The sequence below is a fragment of the Pseudophryne corroboree genome, chromosome 1 (assembly GCF_028390025.1).
Source record: "Pseudophryne corroboree isolate aPseCor3 chromosome 1, aPseCor3.hap2, whole genome shotgun sequence".
Taxonomy (NCBI): Eukaryota; Metazoa; Chordata; class Amphibia; order Anura; family Myobatrachidae; genus Pseudophryne; species Pseudophryne corroboree.
Window position 1 is genome coordinate 364715850 of NC_086444.1, and position 14991 is coordinate 364730840.

At 46.8% G+C, this 14991-nt stretch overlaps 1 protein-coding gene across 3 annotated transcripts in view; it reads left to right on the top strand.

Annotated features, from left to right (window-relative positions):
• MMP11 (matrix metallopeptidase 11) overlaps positions 1 to 14991 on the top strand; it is a 134025-nt gene that overhangs the window by 91522 nt on the left and 27512 nt on the right. For all 3 annotated transcript variants that reach the window (XM_063912984.1, XM_063912985.1, XM_063912986.1), the window contains exon 8: positions 1454 to 1658. In XM_063912984.1, coding sequence (XP_063769054.1) covers positions 1454 to 1658 — 205 coding nt within the window. The remainder of the gene's footprint in view (positions 1 to 1453; positions 1659 to 14991) is intronic.

The window sequence follows — 14991 nt, forward strand, 5'->3', positions numbered from 1 at the left end:
CGATCTGATGAAGCCGCTGAACCCGGAGGGAGGCGGGGAAACGCGTCAATTACTCATTCAAACGGATATACCGCTGCCCGGAGGTCTTTACAGCTAAACCATACACTCCAGTAAGATGCGATTGGAATTCTTCACCTTTCTTATATGATCCCCCAGAGATGACTGCGCAATAAAGGGTTGAGAGCACCAGCAGCCGGGAGGACATCTCGGGTGAAATTACCCATGCACAGGAGTGGTGAGACCGCATTATATTAATGTCTGGCCAGACACACTTTCAGTGAGAGCATTGGCTCAATTACAGGTTGCAGCTATTTATAGCACATCTATTTGCACCTGAAGTGAGGAATATACTTTATCATCATCATTCTTTTCACCAAAAATGACTGTTATATAACCTCACAGGATAAACCATTGAGCGCACTATTCAGTCTGAATAACTATCAGATCTATCATATTATATTTTAATTATTCTAGTAGGTATTGCTTAAATATATTGAACAGATAGGAAGCAATTTGTTACAATATATGTTACATTTGGTATACGCATGCATCAATTATTGTAAAAATGTACTGACCGGCCGGTGGTATAAATTGCACAGTTTGTTGAATATATATATTTTTATTCATATATGTGTTTTAATAAATAGACTCTTAATAATTCTAATCTATATGCGCTGCAACTTTTCTTTTTTGCTCCTATAAAGGAAACATGAGAATTCTAACTATATGAAGTTATTTCTCTGACAATTACACGTAACTTCATATAGTTAGAATTCTCATACTCCCTATGCAGATATCTCCATCAGTAAGGTGCATGCTTCCAGTGTAATAGGTTGTGGGTTCTAATCCTGGATATGACACTTTCAAAATAATTGTCAGAGAAATAATCAGCATTGTGAGTGACTGAGCAGATCTATGTAGTGTGTGGTTGGACCCCTACATAGATCTGCCTAGTTGCAATGGTTTTGTAGTAGCTTCATATAGTTAGAATTAGAGATGAGCGGGTTTGGTTTTACGCTGTGTTACTCGGATCTCAAAATGGCATCTTATTGGCTCACAGATGATATATAGAGGGGGGGCACCAATATTTTTCTTGCCTCCGGGCAACTGGGATAAACTTACGCCACTGGACGTGATGTACCATTTCCGAAATGGCACATCACATCAGTACCAATGAATTGAATTCCCACCTAATGGGGAATTTAATTAAGCGATATGGACTCGATTTGCCATTCCAAAACAGCACTTCCAGCTAAATTTCAAGTTTTGTCTGACATTCTACATTGCCAACAATTGAATTTCCCCTTGAGGCCAATAATCTAATTGTTTCAGATATATAATGTTTCACTGATTTTTCCATCTGCACAGCAAACATAAATAATTATAGATTATTTGAAAATCTGAATTGCTATACCTGGTGATTTTCACAATTGTTGATTCTATGTTTCTGCAGCCAGACGCCTGTTCCACAGATTTTGAAGCAGTATCTACAATCCGTGGAGAGCTGTTCTTCTTCAAATTAGGTTATGTCTGGCGTCTGAGAGGAGGCAAACTACAGAGTGGCTATCCAGCCTTGGCATCCCGACACTGGAAAGGGATTCCGGGATCTGTGGATGCTGCTTTGGAAGATTCAGTTGGGAATATCTGGTTCTTCCATGGTAAATACAGTAGGGAACTATCCTAAGAATTTAAGGTGTATATTTACTAACCCACACTTTAATAAATACACCCCTAGGGGGTGTGGTATGGTATGCCGGCGGCCGGGCTCCCGGCAACCAGCATACCGGCGCCGGAAGCCTGACCGCCGGCATACCGACAGCGGGCACGCTATTTATTCTCCCTCCAGGGGAGTCGTGGACCCCCACGAGGGAGAAAAACTGTCGGTATGCCGGCTGTTGGGATTCCAGCACCGGTATACTGTGCGCCAGGAGCCCGACAGTCGGCAACCTGAAGACCACCCCTCCTAGGTGTCAGTGGACAATCTGGCTCACACCTTCAGAACTCAGGTCTCCATCTATTAACTGTATAACAAGGACAATTGTAAGCATTGCTAAATTGACTCTATTAAGCATCTATGAAAAAAATGTCTATTATAAATCAGTGGGACATATCCACAGGGAGAGGCTGATACACCTGTCAGTAGCTGGTGCCTGGGGTTGGTAGAAATAAACACTGATGATGGTGACGAGGGCCGATGCTCGGGTGTTGGGCGCCCCCCTGCAATATATAAATTTGCACCCTCCCATACATCACAAAGGGCCATTGGCACACATCTGGAAAAGGGGTGTGGTCTCACAATGAAAGGGCATGGCCACACAATAGTATCCCATTTCAAATTATGCCACACAGTAGCACAATCTTATTTACATTACACTGCACTGCGCTGCTTATTCACATAATGCCCCCGGTAGTACTGAAGCTTATACACATAATGCCCACAGTAGTGCCACTTATACATACTGTATATTGCCCACAGTAGTAGTGCCACTTGTACACATAATGCCCCCAGTAGTAGTGCTGCTTATACATAATGCCCATGGTAGTAGTGCCGCTTATACACAGAATGCCCATAGTAGTAGTGCCGCTTATACACAGAATGCCCATAGTAGTAGTGCCACTTATACACATAATGCCAACAGTAGTAGTGCCACTTATACACATAATGCCCCCAGTAGTAGTGCTGCTTATACATAATGCCCATGGTAGTAGTGCCGCTTATACACAGAATGCCCATAGTAGTAGTGCCGCTTATACACATAATGCCCACAGTAGTAGTACAGCTTATACATAATGCCCACAGAAGTGCCTCTTATACATAATGCCCCCAATATGCCATTTATACACATAGTGCCCCCAGCAGTATCATCCTTTTACATAATGCCCACAGAAGTGCTGTTTATACATTATGATCCCAGTAGTAGCGTCTTTATACACAATGCCCCCAGTAGTAGCATCCTTACATGTAATGCCCACAGAAGTGTCGCAGTGGCGCTTATACATAATGCCCATACATAATGCTTATACATCCTTATATATAATGCCACAGAAGTGCTGCTTATACATAATGCCCCCCAGTAGTAGCATCCTTATACATAATGCCCACAGTGGTAGTGGTAGTGCCCTTATACATAATGCCCGCCAGTAGTAGCATCTTTATACATAATGCCTGCCAGTAGAAGCGTCCTTATACATAATGCCCTCCAGTAGTAGCATCCTTATATATAATGCCAACCAGTAGTAGCGTCCTTATACATAATACCCCCAGTAGTAGCATCCATAATGCATGCACACACATGTACACACCCCACATGCACAAACCCATACCATACACACACCCACACACACCATACACATACACACACCCCACACACACAACCCCACCATACACACACACATATTTGTCTCTCACCCTCCACTTACCTAAGTTTGGCTGGCTGCCTCTGTTTCCTCTCCCTCTGTACAGCAGCCTGGTCCTGTGTATCTCTGTGCAGCTTATATATAATGCCGCCCAGTTGTAGCATCATTATACATAATGCCCACAGTGGTAGTGTCCTTATACATAATGCCCCCCAGTAGTAGTGTCCTTATACATAATGTCCCCCAGTAGTAGTGTCCTTATACATAATGCCCGCCAGTAGTAGTGTCCTTATACATAATGCCCCCCTGTAGTAGCGTCCTTATACATAACGCCTGACAGTAGTAGTGTCCTTATACATAATGCCTCGCAGTTGTAGCATCCTTATACATAATGCCCACCAGTAGAAGTGCCCTTATACATAATGCACCCCAGTAGTAGTGCCCTTATACATAATGCACCCCAGTAGTAGTGTCCTTATATATATAATGCTCCCCAGTAGTAGCATCCTATACATAATGCCTACCAGTAGTAGCGTCCTTATATATAATACTCCCCAGTAGTAGCACCCTTATACATAATGCCCAAAGTAGTAGCATCCTTATATATAATGCTCCCCAGTAGTACCAGCCTGATACATAATGCCCGCCAGTAGTAGCATCCTTATACATAATGCCCGCCAGTAGTAGCGTCCTTATACATAATGCCCACCAGTAGTAGCGTCCTTATACATAATGCCCACCAGTAGTAGCATCCTTATACATAATGCCCGCCAGTAGTAGCGTCCTTATACATAATGTCTGCCAGTAGTAGTATCCTTATACATAATGCCCCCCAGTAGTAGCGTCCTTACATATAATGCCAACCAGTAGTAGCGTCCTTAAACATAACGCCCCTTCAGTAGCATCCTTATATATAATACCAACCAGTAGCATCCTTATACATAATGCCCCCCAGTAGTAGCGTCCATAATATGTACAAACCCCACACACACAAACCCCCACCATACATACACACACACACACACACACACACACACACACACACACACACACACACACACACACTCATTTCTCTCTCTCCCTCCACTTACCTAAGTTTGGCTAGCCACCTCTGTTTCCTCTCCCTCTGTACAGCAGCCTGGTCCTGTGTAGCCCCGCTTCTCCACCCTGTGTAGCCCTGCCCTTTCATTCCGGTGTAGCTCCACACACTCTTTGGACCCACACACTGCAAACTGCCGCTGTCACAGGTGGTGAGGAGGGAGTAGGCTTTTCATGCTGCCGGCGCCGCTGCCTGTTATACAGTGACAGGTGCAGCAGCCTGCAGCTGCAGGGGAGATAGGTGCAGCAGCAGGAATGCAGAGCAGGGAGAGCACCTCTCCAGCCTGGTGCCTCCCTGCTTTGCATCCCTTCACTGAGCGGGTAGCGCCGGTCTTGATGGTGACATTACCAGCACTAGCTAGCAGCTTCTGGATTGACCTCTGAAGCTGATAGTAATTTATCCAATACTCATGCATGTATTATGTGAATATCATTGTGGCTATATCTTGTTAGGCACGACCGCTTGCATGTCTGGGGCGCGAGCGCATCTTAGACGCACACAAGACTCATTCTCATGAATGGGAGTGGCAATTGCCGCAGCCTAGCCGTGCCGAGAGTACCCAATTAGCTCAGATGTAGCCACGATCATGGCTACAACTGTATTTGGTTAGTTTAGGTTAAGTAGTTTTTTCTTTATACGAGGTTTGCTTTATGTTATTCAAACCTAATAGTGAATGCATATTATGTAAAATGCATTTGTAAAAATAATAATTATTAACATGCAAATGTTAAATGTGTTTATGATCTGGTTGTTCGTAAGTGTATCTGGATGTAAGTATGCCAGACCTAAACCTGGCACAAATAATATTGATGTTCTGAACCCTGGAGTGATAAAGTGGAGAGAGGTAACATACCAGCCAATCAGCTACTAGCTGGCATGTCACAGGCTGTGTTTAAAAAATGACAGTTAGGAGCTGATTGATTGGTAGTTTATCTCTCTCCACTTTATCACTCTCCATGGCTTAGTACATCTGCCTCTGTATGTTACGATTTGCCAAACTTTGCATATACAGTTAATTGCATATTTGGACCATGCTTGCCTACGTTTGAAAAATTGGGAAATAAATGGCGGGTGACCTTAATTTAGTTTTGATTTAATTATAGAAGGCTATATGTAAAATACCTATTTATGCCCCTATGTGACATGATTGCTATGTGTAATTATAAATAATGATTTTCTTTTTCTCATATGCTGATAACTGTATTGATTTACCATTTTTCTCTAACGTCCTAAGTGGATGCTGGGGACTCCGTAAGGACCATGGGGAATAGCGGCTCCGCAGGAGACTGGGCACATCTAAAGAAAGCTTTAGGACTATCTGGTGTGCACTGGCTCCTCCCCCTATGACCCTCCTCCAAGCCTCAGTTAGATTTCTGTGCCCGACGAGAAGGGTGCACACTAGGGGCTCTCCTGAGCTCTTTGTGAAAGTTTTAGTTTAGGTTTATTATTTTCAGTGAGACCTGCTGGCAACAGGCTCACTGCATCGAGGGACTAAGGGGAGAAGAAACGAACTCACCTGCGTGCAGAGTGGATTGGGTTTCTTAGGCTACTGGACATTAGCTCCAGAGGGACGATCACAGGTTCAGCCTGGATGGGTCCCGGAGCCGCGCCGCCGGCCCCCTAACAGAGCCAGAAGAGCGAAGAGGTCCGGAAAATCGGCGGCAGAAGACGATCCTGTCTTCAGATAAGGTAGCGCACAACCCCTGCACAACCCCTGCCAAAACATACAGAAAAACGGATGATAAGGACGCCGAGAAAGGGGCGGAGCCTATCTCCTCAGCACACTGGCGCCATTTTCCCTCACAGCTCAGTTGGAGGGAAGCTCCCTGGCTCTCCCCTGCAGTCACTACACTACAGAAAGGGGTTAAAAAAGAGAGGGGGGCACAAATTAGGCGCAGTATAAACAATACAGCAGCTATAAAGGGAAAAACACTTACATAAGGTTATCCCTGTATATATATAGCGCTCTGGTGTGTGCTGGCAAACTCTCCCTCTGTCTCCCCAAAGGGCTAGTGGGGTCCTGTCCTCTATCAGAGCATTCCCTGTGTGTGTGCTGTGTGTCGGTACGTTTGTGTCGACATGTATGAGGAGAAAAATGATGTGGAGACGGAGTAGAGTGTCTGTAATAGTGTTGTCACCCCCTAGGGGGTCGACACCTAAGTGGATGTACTGTTGAAATTGCGTGACAGTGTCAACTTTGTATTAAAGACAGTGGTTGACATGAGACAGCCGGCTACTCAGCTTGTGCATGTCCAGACGTCTCATACAGGGGCTCTAAAGCGCCCGTTACCTCAGATACAGACGCCGACACGGATACTGACTCCTGTGTCGACGGTGAAGAGACAACCGTGATTTCCAATAGGGCCACACATTGCATGATTGAGGCAATGGAAAATGTTTACACTTTTCTGATAATATGAATACCACCAAAAAAAGGGGTATTATGTTTGGTGAGGAAAAACTTCCTGTAGTTTTCCTGAATCTGAGAAATAAAATGAGGTGTGTGATGATGCGTGGGTTTCCCCCCGATAACAATTGATAATTTCTAAAAAGTTATTGGCAGTATACCTTTTCCCGCCAGAGGTTAGGGTGCGTTGGGAAACACCCCCTAGGGGGGATAAGGCGCTCACACGCTTGTAAGAACAAGGGCTCTATCCTCTCCTGAGATGGCCGCCCTTAAGGATCCTGCTGATAGAAAGCAGGAGGGTATCCTAAAATGTATTTACACACATACTGGTGTTATACTGCGACCAGCAATCGCCTCAGCCTGGATGTGCAGTGCTGGGTTGGCGTGGTCGGATTCCCTGACTGGAAATATTGATATCCTAGATATGGTCCGGGTCGCATCTTCAGATGCATCAGCGGATAACCCTGTCACCAGGGACAAGGGTGTCCCTCCTGTGGTGGTTGCAGAGTGCTCATCTTCTAGAGGGCCGCAGATTCGGCATTCAGGACTGGGTCCTGGTGACCACGGATGCCAGCCTGCGAGGCTGGGGAGCAGTCACACAGGGAAGGAATATCCAGGACTTATGGTCAAGCCTGGAGACATCACTTCACATAAATATCCTGAAGCTAAGGGACATTTACAATGCTCTAAGCTTAGCAACCTCTGCTTCAAGGTCAGCCGGTGTTGATCCAGTAGGACAACATCACGGCAGTCACCCACGTAAACAGACAGGGTGGCACAAGAAGCAGGAGGGCAATGGCAGAAGCTGCAAGGATTCTTCGCTGGGCGGAAAATCATGTGATAGCACTGTCAGCAGTATTCATTCCGGGAGTGGACAACTGGGAAGCAGACTTCCTCAGCACGACCTCCACCCGGGAGAGTGGGGACTTCACCCAGAAGTCTTCCACATGATTATAAACCGTTGGGAAAAACTCGACAGGTATTGCGCCAGGTCCAGGGACCCTCAGGCAATAGCTGTAGACGCTCTGGTAACACCGTGGGTGTACCAGTCGGGGTATGTGTTCCCTCCTCTGCCTCTCATACCCAAGGTACTGAGATTGGTAAGATGGAGAGGAGTAAGCACTATATTCGTGGCTCCGGATTGGCCAAGAAGGATTTGGTAACCGGAACTTCAAGAGATGCTCACGGAGGATCCGTGGCCTCTACCTCTAAGAAGGGACCTGCTCCAGCAAGGACCCTGTCTGTTCCAAGACTTACCGCGGCTGCGTTTGACGGCATGGCGGTTGAACGCCGGATCCTGAAGGAAAAAAAAGGCATTCCGGATGAAGTCATCCCTATCCTGATCAAAGCCAGGAAGGATGTAACCGCAAAAACATTATCACCGCAATTGGCGAAAATATGTTGCGTGGTGCGAGGCCAGTAAGGCCCGACGGTGGAAATTCAACTGGGTCGATTCCTACATTTCCTGCAAACAGGAGTGTCTATGGGCCTGAAATTGGGGTCCATTAAGGTTCAAATTTCGGCCCTGTCAATTTTCTTCCAAAAAGAACTAGCTTCAGTCCCTGAAGTTCAGACGTTTGTAAAAGGGGTACTGCATATACAGCCTCCTTTTGTGCCTCCAGTGGCACTTTGGGATCTCAATGTAGTTTTGGGTTCCAAAAGTCACATTGGTTTGAACCACTTAAATCTGTGGACTTAAAATATCTCACATGGAAAGTGGTCATGCTGTTGGCCCTGGCCTGGGCCAGGCGCGTGTCAGAATTGGCGGCTTTATCCTAAAAAAGCCCTTATCTGATGTTCCATTCGGACAGGGCGGAATTGAGGACTCGTCCTCAGTTTCTCCCTAAGGTGGTTTCAGCGTTTCACCTGAACCAACCTATTGGTGGTGCCTGCGGCTACTAGGGACTTGGAGGACTCCAAGTTGCTAGACGTTGTCAGGGCCCTGAAAAAGGGCTGGAGTCAGGAAATCTGACTCGCTGTTTATCCTGTATGCACCCAACAAGCTGGGTGCTCCTGCTTCTAAGCAGACTATTGCTCGTTGGATTTGTAGTACAATTCAGCTTGCACATTCTGTGGCAGGCCTGCCACAGCCAAAAATCTGTAAATGCCCACTCCACAAGGAAGGTGGGCTCATCTTGGGCGGCTGCCCGAGGGGTCTCGGCTTTACAACTTTGCCGAGCAGCTACTTGGTCAGGAGCAAATGCGTTTGTAAAATTATACAAAATTGATATCCTGGCTGAGGAGGACCTGGAGTTCTCTCATTTGGTGCTGCAGAGTCATCCGCACTCTCCCGCCCGTTTGGGAGCTTTGGTATAATCCCCATGGTCCTTACGGAGTCCCCAGCATCCACTTAGGACGTTAGAGAAAATAAGAATTTACTTACCGATAATTCTATTTCTCATAGTCCGTAGTGGATGCTGGGCGCCCATCCCAAGTGCGGATTGTCTGCAATACTTGTACATAGTTATTGTTACAAAAATCGGGTTATTATTGTTGTGAGCCATCTTTCAGAGGCTCCTCTGTTATCATGCTGTTAACTGGGTTCAGATCACAGGTTATACGGTGTGATTGGTGTGGCTGGTTTGAGTCTTACCCGGGATTCAAAATCCTTCCTTATTGTGTACGCTCGTCCGGGCACAGTATCCTAACTGAGGCTTGGAGGAGGGTCATAGGGGGAGGAGCCAGTGCACACCAGATAGTCCTAAAGCTTTCTTTAGATGTGCCCAGTCTCCTGCGGAGCCGCTATTCCCCATGGTCCTTACGGAGTCCCCAGCATCTACTACGGACTATGAGAAATAGAATTATCGGTAAGTAAATTCTTATTATAATTTACCTCTGATTCTTTTTGGTGCAGATCAATATGTTTTATTGAAGAATTGTAGAACAGGGTATAAATCAGTGGTTCCTAAACTTTTTTGAATAACTGTGCCCTAGATTATCAGAATTTTTGTCATGGCAGCCCTAGGCCAAAAATTAGAATTTCAGAAAATATTACATGCAGGAAAAATAAGATTTTACTTACCGATAAATCTATTTCTCGTAGTCCGTAGTGGATGCTGGGACTCCGTAAGGACCATGGGGAATAGCGGCTCCGCAGGAGACAGGGCACAAAATAAAAGCTTAAGGATCAGGTGGTGTGCACTGGCTCCTCCCCCTATGACCCTCCTCCAAGCCTCAGTTAGGATACTGTGCCCGGACGAGCGTACATAATAAGGAAGGATATTGAATCCCGGGTAAGACTCATACCAGCCACACCAATCACACCGTACAACTTGTGATCTGAACCCAGTTAACAGTATGATAAATGCAAGGGAGCCTCTGAAAAGATGGCTCACAACAATAATAACCCGAATTTTTGTAACAATAACTATATACAAGTATTGCAGACAATCCGCACTAGGGATGGGCGCCCAGCATCCACTACGGACTACGAGAAATAGATTTATCGGTAAGTAAAATCTTATTTTCTCTGACGTCCTAGTGGATGCTGGGACTCCGTAAGGACCATGGGGATTATACCAAAGCTCCCAAACGGGCGGGAGAGTGCGGATGACTCTGCAGCACCGAATGAGAGAACTCCAGGTCCTCCTCAGCCAGGGTATCAAATTTGTAGAATTTAGCAAACGTGTTTGCCCCTGACCAAGTAGCTGCTCGGCAAAGTTGTAAAGCCGAGACCCCTCGGGCAGCCGCCCAAGATGAGCCCACTTTCCTTGTGGAATGGGCTTTTATTGATTTTGGCTGTGGCAGGCCTGCCACAGAATGTGCAAGCTGAATTGTACTACAAATCCAACGAGCAATCGTCTGCTTAGAAGCAGGGGCACCCAGCTTGTTGGGTGCATACAGGATAAACAGCGAGTCAGATTTTCTGACTCCAGCCGTCCTGGAAACATATATTTTTAAGGCCCTGACAACGTCAAGCAACTTAGAGTCCTCTAAGTCCCTGGTAGCCGCAGGTACCACAATAGGTTGGTTCATGTGAAATGCAGAAACCACCTTAGGTAGAAATTGAGGACGAGTCCTCAATTCCGCCCTGTCAGAATGAAAAATTAAGTAAGGGCTTTTATATGATAAAGCCGCCAATTCTGACACACGCCTGGCTGAAGCCAAGGCTAACAGCATCGACACCTTCCATGTGAGATATTTCAAGTCCACAGTGGAAAGTGGTTCAAACCAATGTGACTTTAGAAAACTCAACACCACGTTGAGATCCCAAGGTGCCACTGGAGGCACAAAAGGAGGCTGTATGTGCAGCACCCCTTTTACAAATGTCTGAACTTCAGGTACTGAAGCCAGTTCTTTCTGGAAGAAAATCGACAGGGCCGAAATTTGAACCTTAATGGACCCTAATTTTAGGCCCATAGACAGTCCTGTTTGCAGGAAATGAAGGAAACGACCCAGTTGAAATTCCTCTGTAGGGGCCCTCTTGGCCTCACACCACGCAACATATTTACGCCAAATGCGGTGATAATGTTTTGCGGTTACGTCCTTCCTGGCTTTGACCAGAGTAGGAATGACTTCTTCTGGAATGCCTTTTTCCCTCAGGATCCGGCGTTCAACCGCCATGCCGTCACACGCAGCCGCGGTAAGTCTTGGAACAGACAAGGCCCCTGCAGTAGCAGGTCCTTTCTTAGAGGTAGAGGCCACGGTTCGTCCGTGAGCATCTCTTGAAGTTCCGGGTACCAAGTCCTTCTTGGCCAATCCGGGACCACGAGTATAGTTCTTACTCCTCTCCTTCTTATGATTCTCAGTACTTTTGGTATGAGAGGCAGAGGAGGGAACACATACACTGACTGGTACACCCACGGCGTTACCAGAGCGTCCACTGCTATTGCCTGAGGGTCCCTTGACCTGGCGCAATATCTGTCCAGTTTTTTGTTTAGACGTGACGCCATCATGTCCACCTTTGGTTTTTCCCAACGGTTTACAATCAGGTGGAAGACTTCTGGGTGAAGTCCCCACTCTCCCGGGTGAAGGTCGTGTCTGCTGAGGAAGTCTGCTTCCCAGTTGTCCACTCCCGGAATGAAAACTGCTGACAGTGCTATCACATGATTTTCCGCCCAGCGAAGAATCCTTGCAGCTTCTGCCATTGCCCTCCTGCTTCTCGTGCCGCCCTGTCTGTTTACGTGGGCGACTGACGTGATGTTGTCCGATTGGATCAACACCGCCTGACCCTGAAGCAGAGGTTTTGCTTGACTTAGGGCATTGTAAATGGCCCTTAGTTCCAGAATGTTTATATGAAGAGATGTTTCCATGCTTGACCACAGGCCCTGGAAATTCCTTCCCTGTGTGACTGCTCCCCAGCCTCTCAGGCTGGCATCCGTGGTTACCAGGATCCAATCCTGAATGCCAAATCTGCGGCCCTCTAGTAGATGAGCACTCTGCAGCCACCACAGGAGAGACACCCTTGTCCTTGGTGACAGGGTTATCCGCTGATGCATCTGCAGATGCGATCCGGACCATTTGTCCAGTAGATCCCACTGAAATGTTCTTGCATGGAATCTTCCGAATGGAATCGCTTCGTAAGAAGCCACCATTTTTCCCAGGACCCTCGTGCACTGATGCACTGAGACCTGGCCTGGTTTTAGGAGGTTCCTGACTAGCTCGGATAACTCCCTGGCCTTCTCCTCCGGGAGAAACACCTTCTTCTGGACTGTGTCCAGAATCATTCCTAGGAACAGTAGACGTGTCGTTGGAATCAGCTGCGATTTTGGAATATTTAGAATCCACCCGTGCTGACGTAACACTACCTGAGATAGTGCTACTCCGACTTCTAACTGTTCCCTGGATCTTGCCCTTATCAGGAGATCGTCCAAGTAAGGGATAATTAAAATGCCTTTTCTTCGTAGAAGAATCATCATTTCGGCCATTACCTTGGTAAAGACCCGAGGTGCCGTGGACAATCCAAATGGCAGCGTCTGAAACTGATAATGACAGTTTTGTACTACAAACCTGAGGTACCCTTGGTGAGAAGGGTATATTGGGACGTGGAGATAAGCATCTTTGATGTCCAGAGACACCATATAGTCCCCTTCTTCCAGGTTCGCTATCACTGCTCTGAGTGACTCCATCTTGAATTTGAACCTTTTTATGTAAGTGTTCAAGGATTTCAGATTTAAATTGGTCTCACCGAGCCGTCCGGCTTCGGTACCACAAACAGCGTGGAATAATACCCCTTTCCTTGTTGCAGGAGGGGTACCTTGATTATCACCTGCTGGGAATACAGCTTGTGAATGGCTTCCAAAACTGCCTCCCTGTCGGAGGGAGACTTTGGTAAAGCAGACTTCAGGAACCGACGAGGGGGAAACGCCTCGAATTCCAGTTTGTACCCCTGCGATACTACCTGTAGAATCCAGGGATCCACTTGCGAGTGAGCCCACTGCGCGTTGAAATTCTTGAGACGGGCCCCCACCATATCTGAGTCTGCTTGTAAAGCCCCAGCGTCATGCTGAAGACTTGGCAGAAGCAGGGGAGGGCTTCTGCTCCTGGGAAGCGGCTGCATGGTGCAGTCTTTTTCCTCTTCCTCTGCCCCGGGGCAGAAAGGAGTGGCCTTTTGCTCGCTTGTACTTATGGGAACGAAAGGACTGAGTTTGAAAAGACGGTGTCTTTTTCTGCTGATGTGGAGTGACCTGGGGTAAAAAGGTGGATTTTCCAGCCGTTGCCGTGGCCACCAGGTCCGATAGACCAGCCCCAAATAACTCCTCCCCTTTATACGGCAATACTTCCATGTGCCGTTTGGAATCCGCATCCCCTGACCACTGTCGCGTCCATAACGCTCTTCTGGCAGAGATGGACATAGCACTTACTCTTGATGCCAGGGTGCAAATATCCCTCTGTGCATCACGCATATATAGTAATGCATCCTTTAAATGTTCTATAGTTAACAAAATATTGTCCCTATCCAGGGTATCAATATTCTCAGTCAGGGAATCCGACCATGCGACTCCAGCACTGCACATCCAGGCTGAGGCGATTGCTGGTCGCAGTATAACACCAGTATGTGTGTATATACTTTTTAGGATATTTTCCAGCCTTCTATCAGCTGGTTCTTTGAGGGTGGCCGTATCAGGAGACGGTAACGCTACTTGTTTAGATAAACGTGTGAGCGCCTTATCTACCCTAGGGGGTGTTTCCCAACGCGCCCTATCCTCTGGCGGGAAAGGATATAATGCTAATAATTTTTTAGAAATTAGCTGTTTTTTATCGGGGGAAACCCACGCTTTTTCACACACCTCATTTATTTCCTCTGACTCAGGAAAAAATATTGGTAGTTTTTTCTCACCCCACATAATACCCTTCTTTGTGGTACTTGTAGTGTCAGAAAGGTTCAATGCCTCTTTCATTGCCGTGATCATGTAACGTGTGGCCCTACTGGACATTACGTTTGTCTCGTCTCCGTCGACACTAGACTCAGTATCTGTGTCAGGGTCTGTGTCGACCCACTGAGGTAACGGGCGTTTTAGCGCCCCTGACGGTGTCTGAGACGCCTGGACAGGCACTAATTGATTTGCCGGCTGTCTCATGTCGTCAACAGTTTTTTGCAAATTGCTGACATTATCACTTAATTGTTTAAATACAATCATCCAGTCAGGTGTCGACTCCCTAGGGGGTGACATCACCAACACAGGCAACTGCTCCGCCTCCACATCATTTTCCTCCTCATACATGTCGACACACGCGTACCGACACACAGCACACACACCGGGAATGCTCTGATAGAGGACAGGACCCCACTTAGCCCTTTGGAGAGACAAAGGGAGAGTCTGCCAGCACACACCCAGCGCTATATATATATACAGGGATAACCTTATATAAGTGTTACTCCCTTATAGCTGCTGTTAATATATTTATTTGCTGCCAAACGTGCCCCCCCTTCTCTTTTTTACCCTGATTCTGAAGCAGGACTGCAGGGGAGAGTCAGGGAGCCGTCCTTCCAGCGGAGCTGTGAGGGAAAATGGCGCTTGTGTGCTGAGGAGATAGGCTCCGCCCCTTCACGACGTCCTTATCTCCCGCTTTTTCTGTGTAAAATGGCAGGGGTAAAATACATCCATATAGCCCAGGAGCTATATGTGATGTATTCTTTTTAGCCACCTAAGGTATATACTGTAATATTGCGTCTCAGGGCGCTCCC